The sequence below is a fragment of the Equus quagga genome, chromosome 21 (genome assembly GCF_021613505.1).
Source record: "Equus quagga isolate Etosha38 chromosome 21, UCLA_HA_Equagga_1.0, whole genome shotgun sequence".
In the NCBI taxonomy this organism is placed as follows: Eukaryota; Metazoa; Chordata; class Mammalia; order Perissodactyla; family Equidae; genus Equus; species Equus quagga.
This window is the reverse complement of record NC_060287.1, coordinates 32,619,745-32,642,540: the sequence shown is the minus strand read 5'-3', so window position 1 is coordinate 32,642,540 and position 22,796 is coordinate 32,619,745. Positions and strand designations below refer to the sequence as shown.

The 22,796-nt window shown below is 46.6% G+C and overlaps 1 protein-coding gene across 2 annotated transcripts in view; it reads left to right on the top strand.

Moving 5' to 3' along the window:
• LOC124231329 (biotin--protein ligase-like) overlaps positions 1–22,796 on the top strand; it is a 198,889-nt gene that overhangs the window by 14,950 nt on the left and 161,143 nt on the right. Inside the window, exons 2-5 of one of the 2 annotated variants that reach the window (XM_046648065.1) lie at positions 3,199–3,298; positions 12,155–12,317; positions 13,470–14,413; positions 18,960–19,142. In XM_046648065.1, coding sequence (XP_046504021.1) covers positions 12,284–12,317; positions 13,470–14,413; positions 18,960–19,142 — 1,161 coding nt within the window. In that variant the 5' untranslated portion in view covers positions 3,199–3,298; positions 12,155–12,283. Of the gene's footprint in view, positions 1–3,194; positions 3,337–12,154; positions 12,318–13,469; positions 14,414–18,959; positions 19,143–22,796 lie in introns of both variants that reach the window. The other variant, XM_046648064.1, reaches the window with a different exon arrangement.

Here is a 22,796-nt window from a genome sequence, read left to right as displayed (position 1 = left end):
GGTGCTGTGCGGGCCGCGGGCGCGCGGTGCCCACGGGAGCCGGAGGAGGGGACCGGAGAGCGGCCGCCTCTCCATGTCGTGCCGGGGCGAGTGTGTAGCCGCGTGGTATCGCGAACACGCGTGGACCTGTGTGCCTGGGCGATGGCGATTCGCACCTGCACGCCGGAGGAGCGCCCGCCCAGAGTCTCTCTCCTGACATCGTTGCCTCCACTGTGGGCTGGAGTTTGGTTGAATTCAGAGAAACTTAAATCCTCAGCTTTCTGTCACGTGTCTCCGGAGGGACAAAAACTGCCTTGTCCCCCTCTCCTCAGTTGGGACATTTACCACCCAGGGCACCCCACTGATTGTCTTTGCATCTTTTTTATTTCGGTTTGCGCACAGTCTTTGTTTTTTGGGCCAGTGCGAGGCCTGGTGTCTCAAGTTTAGCAGGCTCTGTCACCCATTGTGTGACTTGGGCCGTTCGTTTATCCTCTGCAAAACCTCTGCTCTCTTTCTGTAGAGGGAACGACAGTTCTTTCCATTCAGGTATTGGAAATGGACCTGACTTCTCAGAGCAGTTTTGCGCGAATTTCCATTGCCATCACTCATATTGTTTTCATTGACATTTTAAGATTGACACCTGAGCTAACAACTGTTGCCAAACTTTTTTTCCTTTTTTCTGCTTTTTCTCCCCAAATCCCCCCAGTACATAGTTGTATAGTTGTATATTTTACCTGTGGGTCCTTCAGGTTGTGGCATGCGGTATACCACCTCAGCGTGGCCTGACCAGCGGAGCCATGTCCGCGCCCAGGAATCGAACCTGTGAAACCCTGGGCCGCTGAAGCATAGCGCGTGAACTTAAGCAGTCGGCTCGGAGGTGGCCCTTGTTTTCATTAAGATTTTAAAGTGTTTGGCTTTCCATTGGTTTCCTGCCCTTTCCACTTCCTTCTGGAAAGTTGGCTCGCTTTTAGCATTAAAGTGAGATTTTTCTATGTGTGTAAAACTGTAACGCTGGTGTGGGAATTAAAATCTTGTCTCCCGTTTGAATATGTTGTTGAGGTTCTGCTCAGGCCTGGGATTATACTGTGCTGCTAGCAAATCAGAAATACCCTTCCTTGTTAGTATGCAATCACACACAGAAAGGGAGTAACTGTTTTCTCAGTTCTAAGAGAGTGTATCTCTAGTACTACCCAGAAGCTGGGGGAAGCTGTTCATTCATTACCTACGATGGAGCCTGGGGGCAGGCGGCCTTAATTCTCTCCAGGAACGCTCATTGAGAAAGATAAGAAAATGAGGAAAAATGGAGTGGTGGATTTTTCCTTTGCAGTGGTTTCCAAACTGGATTCATTTCCTTAAAAACGTAGCCTCTCAGGTTTAGATTAGAATAGAAATTTTGTATGTTCAAAAATATCCAGATGTAACTATCTTTAATTTTCTTGGAAGACAGTCTTACTTTTGAAGGCCCCCATGGCTTGAGGCGTCTACTGTTGACTGTAGCTGATGCTTCGCTCCAGCCCGGTGCCCGCGGCCAGACCCGCTGTGGGCTCTTAGGGGTTCTGTAAGGTGCTGTGCACCAACTCTTTGCGCAGTTCACTGTACCTCACCCGAGGTCTTTGCCCACACGTCACTGTCTCCCAGAGATTCTCCCGTGTTCTCCAGACTAGAGGGGACCACGTGCTCTGTGTCCTCATAGCCTTTAGATTACAGTTCGTGTTTCCAGTTTTTTCCTTTTTCTCCGTAGGAACTGGGTCTGTTGAGCTTAGCAGCTTGACCTGGAACAGTCACTCAGCATTTCAGTGAGTGAAGGAGTGTTTGCTGGTTGTTGGATTTAAGCTCTAATGTTGAAGGCCTACGGTTGGAAAGCCTGACAGTTTATTTGTGATTAGCTGCTGCTGTGTTAGAATTTAAAACATCATGGGGCTGCTGATTTGGGTTGGTTGGTACCTGGTTGTCAGTCTGCGTGGACTGAAGTAACGTTATTGACCTGAATCGCAGGCCTTTGTTGTCTGTATTTTATGTAACTAAAACTGGATGCGGAAGTACTGAACGTGTATGTTTATATAATTGAAGGTCCCACAATAATTGATAAGTATAACTAAAGATGGTTTATACAAACAGGAAATTTTAAACTTTTTGTTGAATATATGCTTTCTATGTTTAAGTGGACAGTCTGTTTTTTGTTTTTAACTACTGTATTGATAATTATGTTTACCCGTGGAGAGGAGTTGTTTCTTCCCCCAATTTTCATTCATTCCTTATTTCAACAGATGTTTATTAAGCATCTACCATGTGCCAGGTTACTAGGCCCGCTGAAAAGACCTTTTGATCTTCCCAGCAAGGGTGGGTTTGAACCGATCAGCAACACTGTGCAGCCTGACCCAAATGCCTTTTTTTTGGTGGTGATGATAAGGTTTGGCCCCTGCAACCTTAGATTTCAGCTATTTCTGCTCTGAATGTGGCTTGGTCTTAGTAGGTTAAAGCCTTTTAAAATAACCACCATTTCGGGCTGGCCCCATGGCCGAGTGGTTAAGTTTGCGTGCTCCGCTTCAGTGGCCCAGGGTTTCCCTCGTTCGGATCCTGGGCGCGGACATGGCACCGCTCATCAGGCCATGCTGAGGCGGTATCCCACATGCCACAACTAGAAGGACCCACAGCTAAAATATACACTTATGCACCAGGGGGCTTTGGGGAGAAAAAGGAAAAATAAAATCTTAAAAAAAATAAAATAACCATCATTTTAGAGCGATTTCAGGAAGGAGAGCAGAGATAAAGGGACATATCCAATCTACTAACCAATCTCTATGCTATAATGGCCAGAGGAAATGGAAGAACAGCTCCTCAGGCTTCTGTCCACCAGCATGGCCTTCTGAGCCCCTCATCTTTAAATGTGCTTCCGAGTTGTAATTTGGAAAGCTCTTCCATGCTCCAAGCAGTAAGGAATGGGGAGGAGAAGCTCCGTTTCACAATTAATTGCTTGATAACAAATATCTAGAGATGTTAAAACTGTCGTGAGTCATAGAGGGGATGTTGCGGCTGTTTGAATAGTCCCACCTCAGTGAGAAACGTTGGGTTAACATGGTGTCTGGGAGCGCGTCCCGTCACCTGATTTAGATCGCACCTGGAATCACAGACGAGGGGCGTCGGGATGTTGCTGTGAGTGACAGCTGTGGTTTGAAGTGGTACTGAATCCTTTTATTTTGTTTCTTTCCCTCTGTCCAGTCCATTGATGACTTGAACAAATGGGCCCTGTTTCTCGTTTCTCCGTTTATCCTTGAAGCAGAACACGTAGCTTTTGTGACAGAGAGCATTTGGGTGCAAGGTGAGAATTTGCAGAGACCGTCCTCCTCTTCAGAAACCGTGAGTAACGTGTTTTTCACTTGTGTACCCTAAGGAAACTGGGTGTGTTAATCAAAACTAAATTTGTTTTTTGTGAGCGCTCTTTCCGGGCCTTTGTGACTCCATTTCTTTTTGGATATTTTGGGGTAAAAAAATATATTAGTAAAATTCCTTTCACCTGTTTCTTTTTACGTGTTTGAATATGGCTACTAGAAAATTTAAAACTACCCGTGGCTTGTGTTTATTGCTCACATTGTGCTCCCATCGCTTCAGCTGCAGCGGAGGCTGAGAAACATGGTCCATAGCTGGACAGCCGTAGGTTCAGTGAAAACCTGAGGTTCTTTTACTGTAAGGGAGAAAGACAGACTAGATGTGGGGAGATAATGAACATCTCTGCCACAGTTAGCATCTCATTTAATTTGTGTTCTAAGAAAAATTTAATCAAGATCTTGCTTAATGGCAGTTACTTATTCTTAATTTCCTGGGGTGGAAAGATGCCGCCCTACCAAGGAAGATGGCTAGTATCCAGTCAACTCATTTTATTTATGATCAGAGAGTTTGGTGGGTCTTGTAACCAGGAGCTGGAGATGTCCCGAGCCGGTGTTTTGACCTCTCTGGCTATGACACCAAACTCCATTTTATAAGTTGGTCTTTAAAACTTAAAAAGGCATTGATCTCATAGCTCGCTGTCTTCTCTCTAAGTCTGCAGGTCCCGTTCAGGTTGATTGCTCAATGGGGTTTGCATTTTGTGGGGGCTCTTCTGAATCTATGTATGTATTTTTCACCTAACTCTAAAGTCATCTGAGTTTAACAGGATCCTAAGTTATTCAATGGAAAATACATACATAAGGAAGACTTTTGAACTTGACGAGATCTTATATTCTTTCACATTTTTAGGACCGTGGAACTCGTACAGATATTTTTATTTATTTATTTATTTATACCTAGTTGTATATATCTTAGTTGTGAGTCCTTCTAGTTGTGGTATGTGGGACACCACCTTAGCATGGCCTGATGAGCAGTGCTAGGTCCGTGCCCGGGATTCGAACTGGTGAAACCCTGGGCTGCCGAAGCTGAGTGTGCAAACTTTAACCACTCGGCCATGGGGCCAGCCCCTCGTACAGATATTTAAAATTATATCTTTTTGTATTTTGGGTATCTCAAATGGCTTTCATTTTTGATCATCCTACAGTCCCCAACAACAAGTAATCTTAGGAATCTTAGAAATTCAGTTTAAAAAAATGTAGCATTCACGTATTCATATTTTCACTTAGTCATTCATTCGTTAACACATACTTGTTGAATATCTGCTGTGTTCCAGTTATTTTGCTAGGTGCCATAATAAATGGCAGATTCAGCTCCATTTTCAGTATCTTCTGTAGTGATATTAGCAATCCTGTTTAGTAAGAATTGATGACCCAAAGAATGTACACAATTCTTTTGTTGTAGAAAGCTCACTTATATTCCTTGTACTCTATCAAGGCATTTCATTTATCCAGGGTGTACTGAGCGCCTGTTACCTGCCAGATCATGTGCTAGGGCTGGAGGTGTGTATCATATGGAGATGAAAGAGGCGTTTAGAGGTGACAGTGCCTGTCGTCTTAAGGAGCTTCTCTCCCACTGTGGTGTGGGAGAGAAGACAGCTAAGTAAATGAACAGTTGAAGTTCACCGTGATAAGTGACATGGGAAGGTACGGATAGGGAGTGGTAGTGAGCTCATCTAGAGGGGGAGAGGTTAGGAAGGACTTTCCAGGGGGAGGTAGTAATCTGAGTTTTAAAGGAGAGACAGGAATTAGATGAAGGAGGAAGGGGCTTCCCCTGCAGAAGGCAGGTGCAGAAGCACACAGAGAGTTTGCACGTGGTTAGTACAATTAGAGTCTGCGTTAACGTGAGTTGGGGGAATGGCCCGACAGAAGGCCAGAGGGGAAAGATGGGGCTGGAGTATCGGGTGGGAAATGACCTTCATGCAGTGGTAGCTTGTAAGAACGGGAGCAGGCAGGCTGTCCCAGCGGCCACAGAAAAGAGCGCCTCACAGACCAAGCGAAGATGCTCAAATCACGCGGTTTATTAAATCAATTCAAAACAGGCGGCAAGAAGTAAGCGCAGAGCTCTGCGCCAGGTGAACAGTTAGGATGGGGTCCCCACGGGATACACGGACCACTCACCTGGAAGATTAGCCCTGAGCTAACATCCACTGCCAATTCTCCTCTTTTTGCTGAGGAAGACTGGCCCTGAGCTAACATCCATGCCCATCTTCCTCTACTTTTTATATGTGGGACACTTGCCACAGCATGGCTTGCCAAGTGATGCCAGGTTCGCACCTGGGATCTGAACCTGTAAACCCCGGGCCACCAAAGCAGAACGTACGTACTTAACTGCTGCACCACCAGGCCGGCCCCGAAGCTATGCTTTTTATCTATGTTTCTAGGCAGAATATACATGGGGCCCTAACCGGTGGCTGACTTAGGGATGACGTAACTGTCAATCTGGAGGTGGCACAATTTGTGTCTGACTAATATTTAAGGTTTAATGGTCTATCTGTGACTTTCTGCCTAGGAGTAATACTCTCTTTTGTTCTGTCCTTTTTTTGTTCAGCACATGTGTGTTCCATTTATTTCATCTATATTTAGCGTATCTTACAAATTACTGACAATATATCTGATGAGTTTCATCCATGCTGTTTTTATTTCCTATGTAGCAGAATTGAATACTCTTTAATAGTATGACAAATACACATAATACACAGATTGAAGAAGGTTTATATGCACTGATTAGGAATTTTGGTTTTATCCTGTGGACAGTAGGCCAAAACTTTTTTTTTTTGGTGAGGAAGATTGGCCATGAGCTAACATCTGTTGCCAATCTTCCTCTTTTTGCTTAAGGAAGATTGTCCCTGAGCTACCATCTGTACCAGTCTTCCTCTATTCTGTATGTGGGACACTGCCACAGCATGGCTTGATGAGCGGTGCATAGGTCCACACCCTGGGATCTGAACCTGCGAACCCTGGGACGCTGAAGCAGAGCGCATGAACTTAACCACTACGCCAGCGGGCCGGCCCACCTTTTTCTTTTTAAAGCTGAATGATCAGATTTGTGCTTTTGAAAGATCACAATCAGGCAGATTGGAGAATGGATTGGAGAGAAGCAAGCCTGGAACAGCTTGTATTCCATGTGGGGAAAGAGTGGCCTTGAAGAGTATTGGTGGCAGGAAGGGTGAGCTGGAGACAGATGTGTGAGCTGTTTGGGAGATGCCGAGGGGGTTCAGGTGGATGGTGGATCGTTGGTGGAGACGAGCATACAGCAGGAGGGGCTGGTGGAGGGGCTGGCGGGGGGGCCTCGGTGAGGAATGCAGTTTCGCTCTTCGTTTTAGTCGGCTCTGCTGAAATGACAGGCAACCTGAGCGTCTCAGTGGCTTCTAACAGCAGATCTATGTTTCTTGTTCCTGTTACACGTAGACTCGTTAGGCTTGCTGCTGTTCTTTCAAGCTGTGACTCTGCTCTGGGCTCTGCTCTGTGCGTCCTTCCCCCACAGGGACCCAGGCTGAAGGGGCCTGTCCATCTTGGGATGTGCCATTCTCACGCAGAGGGGAGGTGTAAGAGAGCCGGCAGAACCTCAGTGCAGTAGATTGATTTGTTTGTCCAGTAGGATGTGGCAGAAGTGACATCATTCTGGGACTTGTAAGAACTGAGACTTATAGATCCCAAGGAATCTTGCAGCTTCTGCCTGAGCTCTTGGAGCCCAGCTCCCATGTGGGGAAGCTCAAGTTGCCCCTGGCAAGGTGCACGTGAAGAAGAACCGAGGCGCTCGGTGGACAGTCCTAGCTGAGTTCTCAGCCAACAGGCAGCTCCAGCTTGCCAGCTGGGTGAGGGAAGCATCTTGGAAGTGGATCTTGAGCCAGCCTAGCTGATTCCATGTGGAGCAGAGTTGAGCTGTCCCTGCCCAAATTGAGATTTGCGAGCAAAATAAGTGATTGGTTGTTTAAGCCACGACATTTGGGGGTGGCTTTTGCACCGCGATGGATAACCAGAGCACTTGAGATGTCTGTTGAAACTTCACCTTTCTGGGGGCCAGCCCAGTGGCGCAGCGGTTAAGTTTGCATGTTCCGCTTCGGTGGCCTAGGATCCACCGGTTCAGATCCCTGGTGCAGACCTATGGACTGCTCACCAAGCCATGCGGTGACAGGCGCCCCACATATAAAGTAGAGGAAGTTGGGCATGGATATTAGCTCAGGGCCAGTCTTTCTCAGCAAAAACAGGAGGATTGGCGGCAGATGTTAGCTCAGGGCTAATCTTCCTCAAAAACAGCAACAAAGGCAACAACAACAAAAACTTCAGCTTATCTTCTCAGTGTGCTGGGGATGTAAAGGGGCAGTGACAATTGTGGATGCTACTACAGGACACTTTTGACAGTGGGCCTCAGGTGCTTATGGGGCATCAAAAGAACACAAATAATATAAAAGGGTTTATGACAAGAAGGGTATTTTTTTTTTTATTGAGTTAGTGATAGGTTATAATCTTGTGAAATTTCAGTTGTACGTAAATGTTTATCATTCGTGTTGCAGGTGTACCACTTCACCCTTTGTGCCCACCCCCCACCCCACCTTTCCCCTGGTATCCACTAAACTGTTCTTAGTCCATAATTTTAAATTCCTCATATGAGTGGAGTCATACACAGATTATCCTTCTCGCTGGCTTATTTCACTTAACATAATTCCCTCAAGGTCCATCCATGTTATTGCTAATGGAATGATTTTGTTCTGTTTTGCAGCTGAGTAGTATTCCATTGTATATATGTACCACATCTTCTTTATCCATTCGTCTGTTGCTGGGCACTTAGGTTGCTTCCATGTCTTGGCTATTGTAAATAATGCTGCAATGAACATAGGGGTGCATGGGACTTTTGGGACTGCTGACTTCAAGCTCTTTGGATAGATACCCAGTAGTGGGATGGCTGGATCGTGTGGTAGTTCTAGTTTTAATTTTTTGAGGACTCTCCATTACTGTTTTCCATAGTGGCTGCACCAGTTTACATTCCCACCAGCAGTGTATGAGGGTTCAAGAAGGGTATTTTTTATTATTTTCGGATTAGCTCTCAGTTATTCAGAAAATTAAAATACCTAGACCATCCTTTTCCTTGAGCGTCTGGTCAGTCACGGTTTTAAATTTCACCTGTGTCAGTTTATCGTTTCAGCTCTTGCTTGCTGTAGAATGTGATGTCCTTTACACTGTCACTCTATTTTCCAATATCCTCTCTTAAAAGTGCCAGAAGGCGTATTATCTTTTTAAGTAATCGAGGTTGGAAATGAGTTTTGTGGTGTTCCTCTATCCTCTCTCTTTCCAAACCCGAAAGACCATGAGCACAAGTGAACATCAAAAATAAGCTCCACCCTTTACTCTCGTGGGTTCACGTTGTTCGCATCTCTGTGCGTCTGGCCCTCTATCCAGTTCATTGCTAGAAGTTTAGAAAACCTAACGCGTAATTAAATTGATTTGGAAGAGGAGAACGAGGGCCAGAAAAATTAGCAACATCAGTCATCTGACTTGGTAACTGATTGTAACTTGTTTTAGTCTGGGTTCTCCAGAGAGACAGAACCAATAAGGTGTGTGCGTGTGTGTGTTTATACATATTCATAGATATGTATATATATATGCACTCATGCGTCGCTTAATGATGGGGATACGTTCTGAGAAATGCATCATTAAGCAATTTCATCATTGTGCGAACATCGTAGAGTGTACCCACACAAACCTAGATGGGCTAGCCTACCCCACACCTAGGCTATATGGTACTAATCTTATGGGACCACCATCATACATGTCGTCTGTTCTTGACCGAAACATGAGTCACATCACTGCACAGAGAGAGAGAGAAAGAGAAATTTATTTTAAGGAATTGGCTCACACTACTGTGGAGGCGGGCAAGTCCAAAATCTGCAGGGCAGGCCAGGAGGCTGGACACCCAGGGAAGAATAGATGTTGCAGCTTGAGTCTGAAGGCAGTCTGGAGGCAGAATTCCCTTTTCCTCAGGGCGGGGGGGACCTCAGAGTTTTTCTCACAAGGCCTTCAGCTGATTAGATGAGGCTCACCCACATTATGGAGGATAATTTGCTTTGCCCCAAGTTGACTGATTTAAATGTTAATCACATCTAAAAAATATCTTCATAGTCACATCTGGACTGAGGTTTGGCCAAATATCTGGGTACCACGGCGTAGCTGAATTGACATACAAGATGAAGCATCGCTTGACTGGTGGTTGAGATTTCTGTTCCCCATTTGCTGCAGAGCTCCAGGGCACCACATGCTGCGGGAGGCATTGGCAAGGGCAGTCCACAGAAGAGCCACCCCCGCTGGTTTAACCTGTGCCTTTCGGTTGAGTGGAACAGATCCATCACTGCCTGCTGTAATCAGTGCCATCTCAAGTGGAGAGCTGTGGTTGAGGAAGGGATTTCTGTGTGCTGCTTTTCGGAGGAAATCCCTTTGTTTAGGGCTGACCAGGGCTTCCTGAGCTTTGATCTTTGGGAGTATGCTTTTTGCTTGACTTCCCCTTTCTTTCTCAACCCCTTTGTTTCTATCTGGAAGTGCCAATTGGAAGTGCCCTGTTTGCTTTTAGCCCACAGATGGATGGCAAACAGCCCCGGATGAGTATCGGTGACCGTGCGGCTCTGCTTTGATCGGAGCATATGGCGCTGCTCGGAGGCATTTGCACGGTCTGTGGCTCGGGGACCACGTTCCTAGAAAGAGGAAAGGCATGTAGGTGGGCAAACAGCAGGCGGAGTGGAGAAACTTGATCAGGGACGTGCGTATATTGTTCTCTGGCTGCTTCCTGCCCTTCGCCCTGCCTTGTTCACCTCCCGTTCTCTCTCCGTCAGACGGACGTGAGAATTTAATTATTGGCTCCTTTTACACTAAGTGCTCATGGGAGGCGTCCCTCCAGCAGGGTGCCACATCAACGTTGGAGCAGCCTAATTCTTGGCTGGGTCTCCACTGGCCGAGCTCGTCTCCTCATTCTTTGATGACCAGTGATAATGCTGAGAACAAAGATGCTTTTAGCTTCATGCAGGAGGTTGCGCTGGTCCTCATGTTTCCCACCCACCCTCCTCTGGCAAGTAAGCTCTTGCCAAGATGGTCCTCCTGAGCTGACATCCTTCCTCATTCCCAGAGCTAGAAATCAACAAAGTATCTGTCTGAATTGTAAGCTTCAGCTCTCATCCTAGATCAAAGATACCATCTTTGAAATACGGAGTCCTACTGAAACTCTGGTCAGGCCCGACCCTCCAGGTGAATCCTCCTCCTTCTGGCTGTGTGTCTGGGAGGAGGTGGGAGAAAGGGTGATACAGTGCAGGAAAAAGTGGTTAAGTTCGCACATTCTGCTTTGGCAGCCTGGGGTTCGTGGGTTCGGATCTTGGGCGTGGGCCTACACACCACTCATCAAGCCATGCTGTGGCGGCGTCCCACATACAACATAGAGGAAGATTGGCACAGATGTTAGCTCAGTGACAATCATCTTCAAGCAAAAAGAGGAAGACTGGCAACAGATGTTAGCTTAGGGCCAATCTTCAAAAAAAAGAAAAAAGAATAAAAAGGGACCACTGTATTCACTATTGCTTTTAAACCCAGATTCACAGTAGCTAATAATAGCAGCTTTCATGAATTGAGCACTTTTTCTGTCCCAAGCATTCTTCTGGGGGCATTACATATACTCTTTAATCTCAGTAACACAACAAACCTATAAGATGACCGGTATTAATATTATCCTTATTCCTGTTTTATGAATAAAGGACCTGAGACTTGAGAGGTTCCCAGACTTGCCTAGGGCCACACAGCAATGATTAGAGGAGCTTGACCCAGACCCAGGTCCTGGGACTCCAGGCCCTTAACCCCAGGGGGCTGCCCTTCTCCTTGTCCCAGTTTCAGATTCTTCTTTTATGAGAACTGGAAGGCTTAAAGCCCTGAATTTGGTTTGCTCTCATTTTCCCTGTCCCCCTTGTGGTGGAAGTGGGAACTGCGAGCTTCCTGGGGAGTCTTGAGTTGTTCTCACATTTCAGGAATCAGTGGGGAAGTGTGTTTAAACTTGGTTCCCAGGCTGCAGTTCCAGAGGGTCTGGAGCGCCGGGTAGTGAGTGGCACCCAGGAGCCCGAAGTTTTTGTGTGCTCCTGGGGAGTTCTGTTGCAGCTGGTCTTGGACCCCACTTTGAGAAAAGGCGGTCTGCAGGTTATGTTATCAGTCACTGGATACTGTGGACTTATTTTCTCCTAGTTCCTCTTCCTGAACTAAAGGGCAAGTTCAGTTTTTCTTGTGTCTGGGGAATGGCCCCTTCCCCTTTTAGTTCCTTGAAAAGTGGTTGTGACTTTAATTACTTTTTTTTTTTTTGAGGAAGATTAGCCCTGAGCTAACTGCTGCCAATCCTCCTCTTTTTGCTGAGGAAGACTGGCCCTGAGCTAGCATCCATGCCCATCTTCTTCTACTTTATACGTGGAACGCCTACCACAGCATGGCTTGCCAAGTGGTGCCATGTCTGCACCCGGGATCTGGACCGGCGAACCCAGGGCCACCAAAGCAGAACTTGCACACTTGACCACTGCGCCACCTGGCTGCCCCTTTTAATTCCTTTTAAATGGGAGGGTTGTATGTAGTGCTTGTAAGCCCTGTTAGATAGAAGTAAGAGTGTTTGAGCCAGAACAGCCTTGCTGTTAATAAAATGCAGCGCCCGGTAATTCGTCACGTTTGACTAGAATGTGGTGGGGGGGAGCTGAAGGGAAAAGTGAAGGAGGTGGTTATTTTAGAGAAGAAAAATCTCACCCTCTCCTTTTCTTCCTCCTCCCTCACCCACTTCTTCTCAGCTTGTGAAGTGGTCAGACTGTTGTTTGCCGTTGGCCTGCAGACCTGGGGATCCGTATCAGTTAATTGCCGAAGCCAGTGTGGACGACTTCAGTAAGCTGGGGGTGGCGTTCCTGGAAGACAGGCTCCAGATGGCTAATGGACTGATCCCCCAAAAGATCGTGTGTAAGTAACTTTAGAAAATGTTTTCATCACAGCTGGATGACATAGGTTATTAGGTTAAGGATTGTTGAGTCCTCCTGTTTGGTATGACTGCAGAGCCTGCTTATTTTCGGTTCACTTCAGTCAACAGGTTGGCTATAACCATAACAGTATAAAATTCACACGTATGTCAGGTTTTTTGAGATGCTTATTCCAGAGTATATAATTAGTGCTTTTTAAATTCTTAAACAAGGATTTCTCATAATTGCATTGTCTGTGAGATGGCATGCACATTTAGAACCCATGTAGTATTTATTTCACACAATCTAATACAGTATAACTAGTTTCTACACTGTAGTTTGATTGAATGCAAATCATAGCGAGCATTACTACAAAGTTCTAAATCTAATGGTTTTTTACTTAAAATATACATACCACAATATTTTGGGACACATCTTTTTTCAGGAAACATGCAAGATATTCTTCCTTAATTAGGCTTAAAAGCAGACTTTCTATGTCCATGAAAGTGTTCATTTGTATCTCAAGCAAAGGAGTGTCGCCAGCTCTGGAAATTTGTGTAAATCGCTTAATTTCCCCATCTGCATGTGCATGTGCCTAATACCATGTCAGATGCGTGGTAATAAGTGTTTTTGGAATCAGTGGTTATAGATTATATTCCAGCCCTGAGATAAGGTACCGGGAAGCCCCTTCTCCCCGGTTGATCCTATGAAATGTCCTGAGAGCGAGTTTTTCCTGAGATGTGCTTGGATAGACTCTAGTTATGTGCTTTTTTTGTTTCTTAGTCTTAGTTTCATTAAATGTAGGAGATTGACACCCAAGAAATTAAATCTATAAGTAGGTAAGCAAAATCACCTCTCTGAATCTCGTCTTCTTCACAGTCACTAAGGGGACCTGGAGTTTTCCGATTCTTATGGGAAAGGTGGTGTGGAAACTTGGGGTTTCACTAGGGACCGTCTGGGGTCCCCTCCTAGCAGGCAGGAGCAATTGTGTGGGTCTGAAGGATGCTGAGATTGAGGTGGGGATGTGGTGGGAGCCGTGCAGGTGGGCCGCCCTGGACCATACGTCATGGAGCGCAGAGAGTGCACTGAGTTTGTGAACTGAGCTGCGTGACAACGCAGAAGAGCTGACTGACTGTCTTTTCCGTTCATGCCCCAGCTGTGCACTTGCAGGACTCTGCTCTGAAGGAACTTAAGGATCAGGCCTCAAACAAACAAGCTGAAATCCTGCAGCCGAGCCCTGAGGCTTCTGTTGAGAATAAGCCTGAGCTGGACGTCATGGAGCACGTTGGCCAAGAGGAGCCGAAGGTTCTCGGGCCAGAAGCCACGCAGCAGAAAGGAGGTGCCTCTGGGAGCGAGCCTGCCGGGGAGAGTGACAGAGGAGTGGGCTCTCTCGAGCTCTGTCACCTCCATCTGTCTAGTTGCCACGAGTGTTTGGAGCTTGAGAACAGCACCATTGAATCCGTCAAGTTTGCATCTGCAGAGAACATTCCGGATCTTCCCTACGATTACAGCGGCAGTTTGGAGAGTATTGCTGATGATGTCTGCCCTGAGAGAGAAGGGAGGAGAGTCAACATCACGGGAAAGGCCCCCAACATCCTCCTCTACGTGGGCTCTGACTCCCAGGAAGCCCTGGGCAGGTTCCAGCAGGTCCGGTCCGTTCTGGCCGACTGTGTGGACACCGACAGTTACACCCTCTACCACCTGCCGGAGGAAAGTGCTCTCAGAGACCCATGGTCAGACAACTGTCTGTTGCTGGTCATTGCCACCAGGGAGTCTCTTCCCGAGGACCTGTCCCGGAAATTCATGGCCTATCTTTCTCAGGGAGGGAAGGTGTTGGGCCTGTCTTCATCCTTCACATTTGCTGGCTTCCAGGTGACAAGCAAGGGCGCCCTGCAGGAGACAGTCCAGAACCTGCTTTTCTCCAAGGTCGACCAGAGCCAGGTGAAGCTCAGCGTCCTGAGCAGCGGCTGTGTTTACGAGCACCCTGGGGAGTGGCTCAGCCTGGGCAAGCTCCAGGGCCACCTGGAGAACGAGGACAAAGACAGGCTGATTGTGCAAGTGCCTTTTGGAACATGTGGAGGAGAAGCTATCCTTTGCCAGGTACAGAGGTTGGCATCCATGATGTGATCTTGGTGTGTGTGTTTGACCGCAAATACGCTCTAGAAGGCTGTGCATTGAAAGGGCTGAGAGTCTGTGTGGGGTGGGGTACTTTTGACCTTTGGCTGGGAATTTTTGCAGATGGTGAGTCGAAGGTTGAGATCACGGCCTTCCTGTCACGTGAATATCCTGTTTCACCAGAATAGTTGTGATGGAGGAATGAAGCACAAGGTGTTATGGCTAATTCAGGATTGCTGGTTAGCCAAGGATTAGTCAGAAAATTCCTTTTTGTTTTGATCTATACTGGTAATAGTCTGTCTACAATACATTGGTCCGCTCTCTTTCTTCAAAGCACACTCTGGTCAATATAGTCAAGACTTTATTTATTGAGTGCCTCAGGGTGGTGATTCTAAATGTTAGGAACCACGATGTAGTTGATGTCCGAGATTTGCATGAATCCTCCCCAGCTTCTGGGGTATCAAGTGTTGCAAACACCTCCAGATCCTCAGTTCCTTTATGATCTGTCACTCATAAAATCTAAGTGCCGAGAAAAATGTCAAATAAGGGAGTATTGAAGCAATTTAGATTTATGACATATTATTACATAGGTAAGAAAAAACTGGAAAGGGAGATGACAGGAAAATGCTGCTTCTCTTCCCATCCTTGGGGGGGGGGCCTTTGGCTCATCTATTGATTTTTTCCCCCCACTTTTTTTTCCTTGTAGTTTTTTGTTTGTTTAAGCAAATGATAGCAGGATAGACTATTTCAGAATTTCTATCATTTATAGCAAATCTTTTAATGTCTGAGGGCAAAAGTTTATGTTATAGTTAGATGGACAAATCCTCCTTAGGGATTTGATGATGTAATGAGAAAACTAAGTAGATATAGGTATTTTGCCCAAAATAGTTCCCAGGATGAGTATACTAGATTGTGTTTTATTATAGGGATCTTTTTATTGAGTTGGGGAAGTCTTTGCTGTTTTTTGTTGTGTGCTTTCCTTTCCTATCCTATGGTAGGATTTTTCCACCCCTTCTAAAAGCTAAGTCTCTTGAGTTTTCTGACCAAATATTCTTCAAGGGGGTATCGATTTGTTTCTGTACTATTCTAAAGCCCACTCATTTGTTCTTAAGGTAATTCTCAGGCAAAGATGCATATAATGAAGAAATCTGGAGATCAGGACCGATGACCGCGTGCACCCCAAGCAGGTTTCATGTAGGCTGCAAACCACATGAATTCGTTTTTGGAGGCCTAATAAATACTCCTCTTATCTTTTTGTCTGCAAGTACGGTAACTATAGTAACTGTGCATTCTCCGAAAATCCACTTAAAAACCCGACTTCCTAGAGCCGTATTTCAGTTTCGAATGGTGAATTTTGCCACCCCTGTATACAGATTTGGTCTAGAAAATTGATTCGGCACGTTGCGATCCATTTCCGTGAGTTACACAGCAAATCTGCTTGTTGCACCATTTCAATTGACCCCATAACTGTCATAAAATTTGATACTGCATGCATTGCCCTAGAAAAAAGGCAATATGATGCAGCTTCAAAAATCAGATTCAGAGGATTAGAGTGTCATTTTTGATTTTAAATGACTTCCAGTCTCTGTGACAGGGTCAGTGTTTTCCCCTCAGGCCTGTGTCTCTACAATACCTCGCCGCCGGGATCAACCAATAAATATTATCACAGGCTGGTTAGTTTCCTCTTTCCCTGTTCAATTTCATAGTCTTCCTCTTCGTAATAAATCGAGTCCTGATGTAACCCAGTAAGAGGAGATCAAGTCCTTCAATGGCAGACCACAGCTGCACGGTAGGTGGTGGTCTCAGGGCCAAGGGGCTGCCTATCGGTGCCTTGGCCATTCGTCAAAATAGAGAAAGAGGAAATTTTGGTATACTTGCTGTACTGCTCAGGTTTGCAGGGAAAATGTCAGGCTGTGGATTAATGCAGACTTTTGGTTATCAAATAGATCAGGAGTTTGGCATGAAGTTGTCCAAATAAAGTCTCTAAAATGGTTTTAAAGATATTTTGTTTTCTTATGTAGCTTAGCACATGGAAGAAGTCCTTCTGCTTCTGTAACAGAGTTTTTTTTTTTCTTTTTGAGGAAGATTAGCCCTGAGCTAACATCTGCTGCCAGTCCTCCTCTTTTTGCTGAGGAAGAATGGCCCTGAGCTAACATCTGTGCCCATCTTCCTCTACTTTTTTTATATTTGGGACTCATGCCACAGCATGGCTTGATAATCAGTGCATAGGTCTGCGCCCAGGATCCGAACCAGCAAACCCTGGGCTGCTGAAGCAGAGTGCATGAACTTAACTGCTATGCCACCAGGCTGGCGCCTATAGCAGAGTTTCTTAACCACGCTACTGTGGACTTTTTGGGCCAGATTCCGTGGTGGGGTCGTCCTGTGCATTGCGTTGTAGGGTGTTAGCACTACCCACTAGATGCCAGTATCACCCCCCTTCCCCTGTTTGTGACTGGACACATTTTTAGTCCTGGCTTTTGGTCTAGTCAAAAAACCTTAATTTTAGAAGAAGCCAAGTTACAGAAATGGGCCCATCCCTATGGTGACAGCCTTACAGCCAGAGGACGAGACATTTGTCGGATACCATGGAGGACCAGGAGTGCAAATCCAGCACACACGCTCTGGCGTGCCTTCTGTCCTTGAATCGAGGTGCAGAGCCAGAGGTGGCCTCTCTCCTCGCTTCTGCTGTGGCAGCACCTCATCTTGAAACCAACACAAGCACTCCTCACAATGTCAGTGGCTGTCCTCCCCCTCGCCTCCTGGAACTCTGGAGGCCTGCTCGTGGGGCGAGCGCTCCCTTCCTCCTCGGCATCGCTCGTGTGTGACGATGAGTGCAGTACAGCACCCTGCGTGTGCTTCTCGGCTCTTCTGTGTCTTCACTCAGTCCAGGGAGGACATGGGCCATTCATCACACTTGCCTCCTCTCCCTTGGGCTCAGGCGGGGGTAGAACTATGCTCATTTTATTTCTGCCACGTGTCAGGGTTCATCTCCAGGCTAGCCACGTGCTCACGTGCGTTCAATGTGACCTGCTACTGTGCTGATTTCTGTAACAACACGGGCTTTGTCTTCTGCAGAGCAGAGGCACACCTTTAGGGTAAGAGCGTGCGGTAGAAGGATTTGGATACTGTAAAGTGTTTCCCTTTTCACCCTCCTCCCCTGTCCGGGCCTGCTTCGAGGGCAGACTCACCTCTTGCTCCTGGCGGACAGGCTCAGTCATGGGAGCAGCAGCCCGCCTGCAGCTGTGGTGTGGGGACGCTGTTGGACAGTGCTCTACAAGCCTTTTCAGACTGGCCTCAACTTGCAACAGTGGCACCATTTTGGACAGTGTTTTTGGCTTGGTTAAGTCTTGGGTGGAAACTGAGAGATTTTAAGTTGCCGGAAGGCTGGTGCCTTGCTTCTTATTTTCATAATGCTCATCTAACATCAGGTGGGGAGCTCTGCATATGACAGAAGTCCACAGCTGACCCCTGGCAAGAGCAAAATAAAACAAAACCAGCATGCCCAGATTGCTTTTCTGGGGACTCAAAATTCTGAGTCCTGGGCTCTAATGCACAGTTAAAATCTGATCTCAAGGGAGCTAGAAGTTCTCGTACATTCCTTATAGCAAGACAGACACCACTGATAGGAAAGTTCCCTTGAAGTTCTAGTATGTTCTTTCATGTCAAGACACAGACCGTTCAGTGATAAGTGGGGGCTGTTTGATTTTAGCTGGACAACAAAGCCTGAACTAAATACATGATGTTCCATATCTTAACATTCAGTGAGGCGAAGGAGGATGGTGGGGTAGGTCTCTCTGGGGTCCCCCAAACCCCTCTCATCTGAATTCCTGCAAACACAGCAAACGGTGACTGGGGCTCCTCTGCTCCCCAGCAGTTATGACTAATTGGGGGAGGAGTTCGAGCACGACCCTCTGTGCCTGCCCGGGTTCAGGAGCGACTTTAGTTGGTTCTCAGCACAACCGTATTTATAAATGTTTTGGTTGTATATTCGAGTTAAGTGACTTGCCCAAGGTCCGGCGACTGGTTAGCGATAAAAGCTGGGACCTGGAAAGAGTTTGATTACTATCCGGCATCGTTTTGACCACGGCCCCTCTGCCTGACAGCCACGATTCTAGTCTTCTCCTTTGAATCTTCTTACTGCTTGTCATATGCTGTTGATAATTAGAAGGATTCATTTTTTTTCAGAAAAAGTGGTAAAGATGCTGGTTCTCTTTTTTCTTTTTTGGTGAGGAAGATTGGCCCTGAACTAACATTTGTTGCCAGTCGTCCTCTTTTTTTTTGTCCTTCCCCAAAACCCCGTTACACAGTTGTGTATTCTAGTCGTAGGTCAGTCTAGTTCTTCTGTTTGGGCTGCCGTCTCAGCATGGCTTGGTGAGCGGTACTATGTCTGCGCCCAGGATTCGAATCAGCGAACCCCAGGCTGCTGGAGGGAGCAGGCAAACTTAACCACTCGGCCACGGGGCCAGCCCCGACTGTTTTTCTTAATGTCGCTAAATGCCCCCATTTATCCAGTGGTGTCTTTTTCCCTCAGGTGCACTTAGAACTACCTCCCAGCTCTTCAGTGGTGCGGACTCCGGAAGATTTTGATCTGCTCAAATCGAGCAATGTGAGAAGATACGAAGTCTTGAAGGAGATCCTGACAACCCTGGGCCTCAGCTGTGACGTTCAGCAAGTTCCTGCCTTAACGCCTCTCTACTTACTGTTGGCTGCCGAGGTGAGCAGGCGCGCTCAGTGCGGCGGGAGGGGAGCGCCTCTGATGCCCTTCTTTGGAGCTGACCCTTTTCCTCAGTCCTTCCATTTCAGTGGGTTTCGATTCTGATTTCCAGTTCAAAGGTGTCCAAGTATAACTAATTTTTTTGGTGTTTGTGTGTAAGGGAGGGAGAGAAGACTTGGAGTTTGAAGGTGTTAAGGTTACGGTTCTTTCCACCTAAAGGGGAAAGGTTATTGCTTTACGTGTCAGGAGCGTAGTTGGAAATCACAGTTTATTCATTTGGGATTAAAAACCTTTGTTTTGATTTGGGCCTCTCTCTTGGCGAATCTTCGGAAGGGAAAACCACGGGTTTCGCTTTGTTTGTGCTCATGTCTGCCATCTGGTGGCAGAGGGGCTCTGGAGCTCCGTTTGCATCTTTTAGCTGTATCCAGAAGGGAAAAGCTCAGGGAGGTGGGAGTGTATTCAGGAGGTTTCCCGGCCCTGTTTCTGCATTTGATGCCTGTGGTTGATACCTGCTTTGGGCAGGTTGCCGGATTCTCCAGGGGCGGTTATCGCCGATCCCTTCTCTTTGCCCAGCTATCAGTTTCTTATTAATTGTGGCCAATTATTTCGTGGGTCTATTTCTGTGGTCTCCCCTAAATAGGGGAATTTGTGAGTTTAAGGATGTAACCGAGCAGTTTCAGCAAATACCTAATAGTCCATGTGACTCTGAACACCAGACTTACCTGCTTTCCCTTGAAAAGAACAAATGATACCTCCTACCCCAGCATTTTTTTTTTTTGAGGAAGATTAGCCCTGAGCTAACATCTGCTGCCAATCCTCCTCTTTTTGCTGAGGAAGACTGGCCCTGAGCTCACATCCATGCCCATCTTCCTCTATTTTATATGTGGGACGCCTACCACAGCATGCGTGCCAAGTGGTGCCATGTCCGTACCTGGGATTCGAACCGGTGAACCCTGGGCTGCCGAAGCAGAATGTGCGCACTTAACCACTGCACCACCAGACAGCCCCATACCCCAGCATTTTTTTTTTTTAAGATTTTATTCTTTTCCTTTTTCTCCCCAAAGCCCCCCAGTACATAGTTGTATATTCTTCGTTGTGGGTCCTTCTAGTTGTGGCATGTGGGACGCTGCCTCAGCGTGGTTTGATGAGCAGTGCCATGTCTGCACCCAGGATTCAAACTGACAAAGCACTGGGCCGCCTGCAGCAGAGCGTGTGAACTTAACCACTCGGTCGCGGGGCCAGCCCCCCATACCCCAGCATTTTTAAAAGAGGAGGAGTTCTCTTTTGGGTTGTACCTTGTCCCTTAGTAAACTTACTTTTCAGAGGAGAGCGAGCTGTGAGCTCTCTGGGTGAGATGTGCTCACTTGGAGGAGAGAGATATAAAACCTGAGAGCATATAGGATTAGGGTACCTTATAGGATTATTTGCAGACTAGATGAAATAATAGACGTGAGAGTTCTGTGTAAATTGTATTATTTATTTCTAAGATAGTGCTATGATTACTTTTATTATTATTACTCTTATTATTATTAGATGGCTGAGAGTTTGAATAAGTTGTAGGTATAAACTATGCCTGACAAATGCCTGGTGTCTAAAAAGAGTGCAGGAAATATTTTTAATTTTAAAAGTTAATAATATTGCAATGGATGATTTTTTTTTTTTATTTAAGAAACATTCTCTTGTTGTGTTTTCATTGCCCCGTTTTTGGCCAATTTGCACTCTCTTTCTTGGGTGCTCTTGGGAGTTAGCGATGTGACTTTTTTTGTACCTTCCTTGCAGGAACTCAGAGCTCCACATCGTTTATGTCGGATTTGCGTGTTCGGTTAACAGAAGGACAAGCATCAGCTGTGTCTTGGGGCTTATGAAAATGTATCAAAACAGGCTGGTCCTCAGAGCTTCCACTCCCGTAGGTGACCCACCTCCAGACCTCCCGCCTTGGAGGGGTGGGCCGAGCCATGTGGGTGAGGGTTTCTGGCCCCCAGGGACATGTGACTGTCACTCTCCTGGACCTGCTCTCTCCTTCCTGTCCTGAGCGAGGAGGGGTGCGGCCGGACATGTGAGGAGGTGCCTGCCTGCCTGCCCCGAGGTCAGGGAGCGAGAGGGACCCGGGCTTGCCCTGGGCAGTGCCCGCTGACCTTTCCCGGGAACTCTTCTGACCATGCTGGTCTTGGGACTCACACCTCTTGACTCTTGGACGTAGCAGTGGAGAGGGAAGAGGACCCCAGGTTCCTCTCCTGTGAGCAGAGGTCTGAACTCTGGGCTCTTCTCGCGCTTCTTTAGGACGGGCATGACCTGAAATACCTGAGCAGAGCCTTTGTGTTGCATGTCTGTTTATATTAACACACACAGTGGATGCTTCGTATTTTTTTTTTTTGAAAGATTTTTATTTTTTTTTCCTTTTTCTCCCCAAAGCCCCCCAGTGCATAGTTGTATATTCTTCGTTGTGGGTCCTTCTAGTTGTGGCATGTGGGACGCTGCCTCAGCGTGGTTTGATGAGCAGTGCCGTGTCTGCGCCCAGGATTCGAACCAACGAAACACTGGGCCGCCTGCAGCGGAGCGCACGAACTTAACCACTCGGCCACGGGGCCAGCCCCGGATGCTTCGTATTTTTGTCCTTTGGTTCCTTAAACTGCCTGGAGGTGGGGGGCATACGTTTTCCCCATTGATTGGCACCCACATTCACAAACCATGGGAATGAAACGCTTGAACAAGATTAAGGCAAATATTTGTTCTATATGCACATAAACAAACACTCCACATGGACTCTAAGCCTTGTGGTCCCTTATGACATAAGAAGTTCAGAAAAGAGTGCTCACTTCAGAAATGCTCACTTCTCATTTTGGGTCCTCCATTTGGTCTGCTTGATCTTGGGTGTCTATACTGTGGATGACATTTTCCTCCCAGCTCTTTCTGTCCTGGATTTCCTTTTACTTTGGGAGCCCAAGGAACTGAGTGAGTGAGTGTATGATTGTTGTGTGGATGCTCATTTCTTATTTTTTTTTTTAGATTTTTATTTTTTATTTTATTTTTCCTTTTTCTTTCCAAAGCCCCTGGTACATAGTTTGTATATTTTTAGTTGTGGTTCCTTCTAGTTGTGGCATGTGGGATGCTGCCTCATAGTGGCCTGACGAGCGGTGCCATGTCCGTGCCCAGGATTGGAACGGGTGACACTCTGGGCTGCCAAAGCGGAGTGCCTGAACTTAACCACTCGGCCACGGGGCCGGTCCCTGGATGCTCATTTCCTAGTGTTGATTAACTCCTTTTAGAAGACCTTGAATCTGCCATAGAAGGAAATGTAAGAATTCAGGGTTTCAGAGTAAGTTTTCCTGGAACACAGATTCTCTGAAGGATTAGCGTGCGAATGAATGTGAAGGTTGCTGTTCGCTGACTGTGATGTTCTTTCTGGAGGCAGCTGGGCGATTCCTCCTGCTCTTCTGATGCTGAGGCCGAGACATTTTGGAACACCTTTTAGCCGTTGTGCTGGGGGCTCAATTTATTTAGATGACAGATTGGGAATAGAATTGGGTCGTACTTTCGATTTGGCTTTCTTTCCTGCAGCCTTCTTAATAGATCTTATTGATCCTCGTGGAAGTAAGTCACTTGGAGAGGATCTTGGCATCCTAGCATCCATCATCTGTTACGTGCGGTCCATCA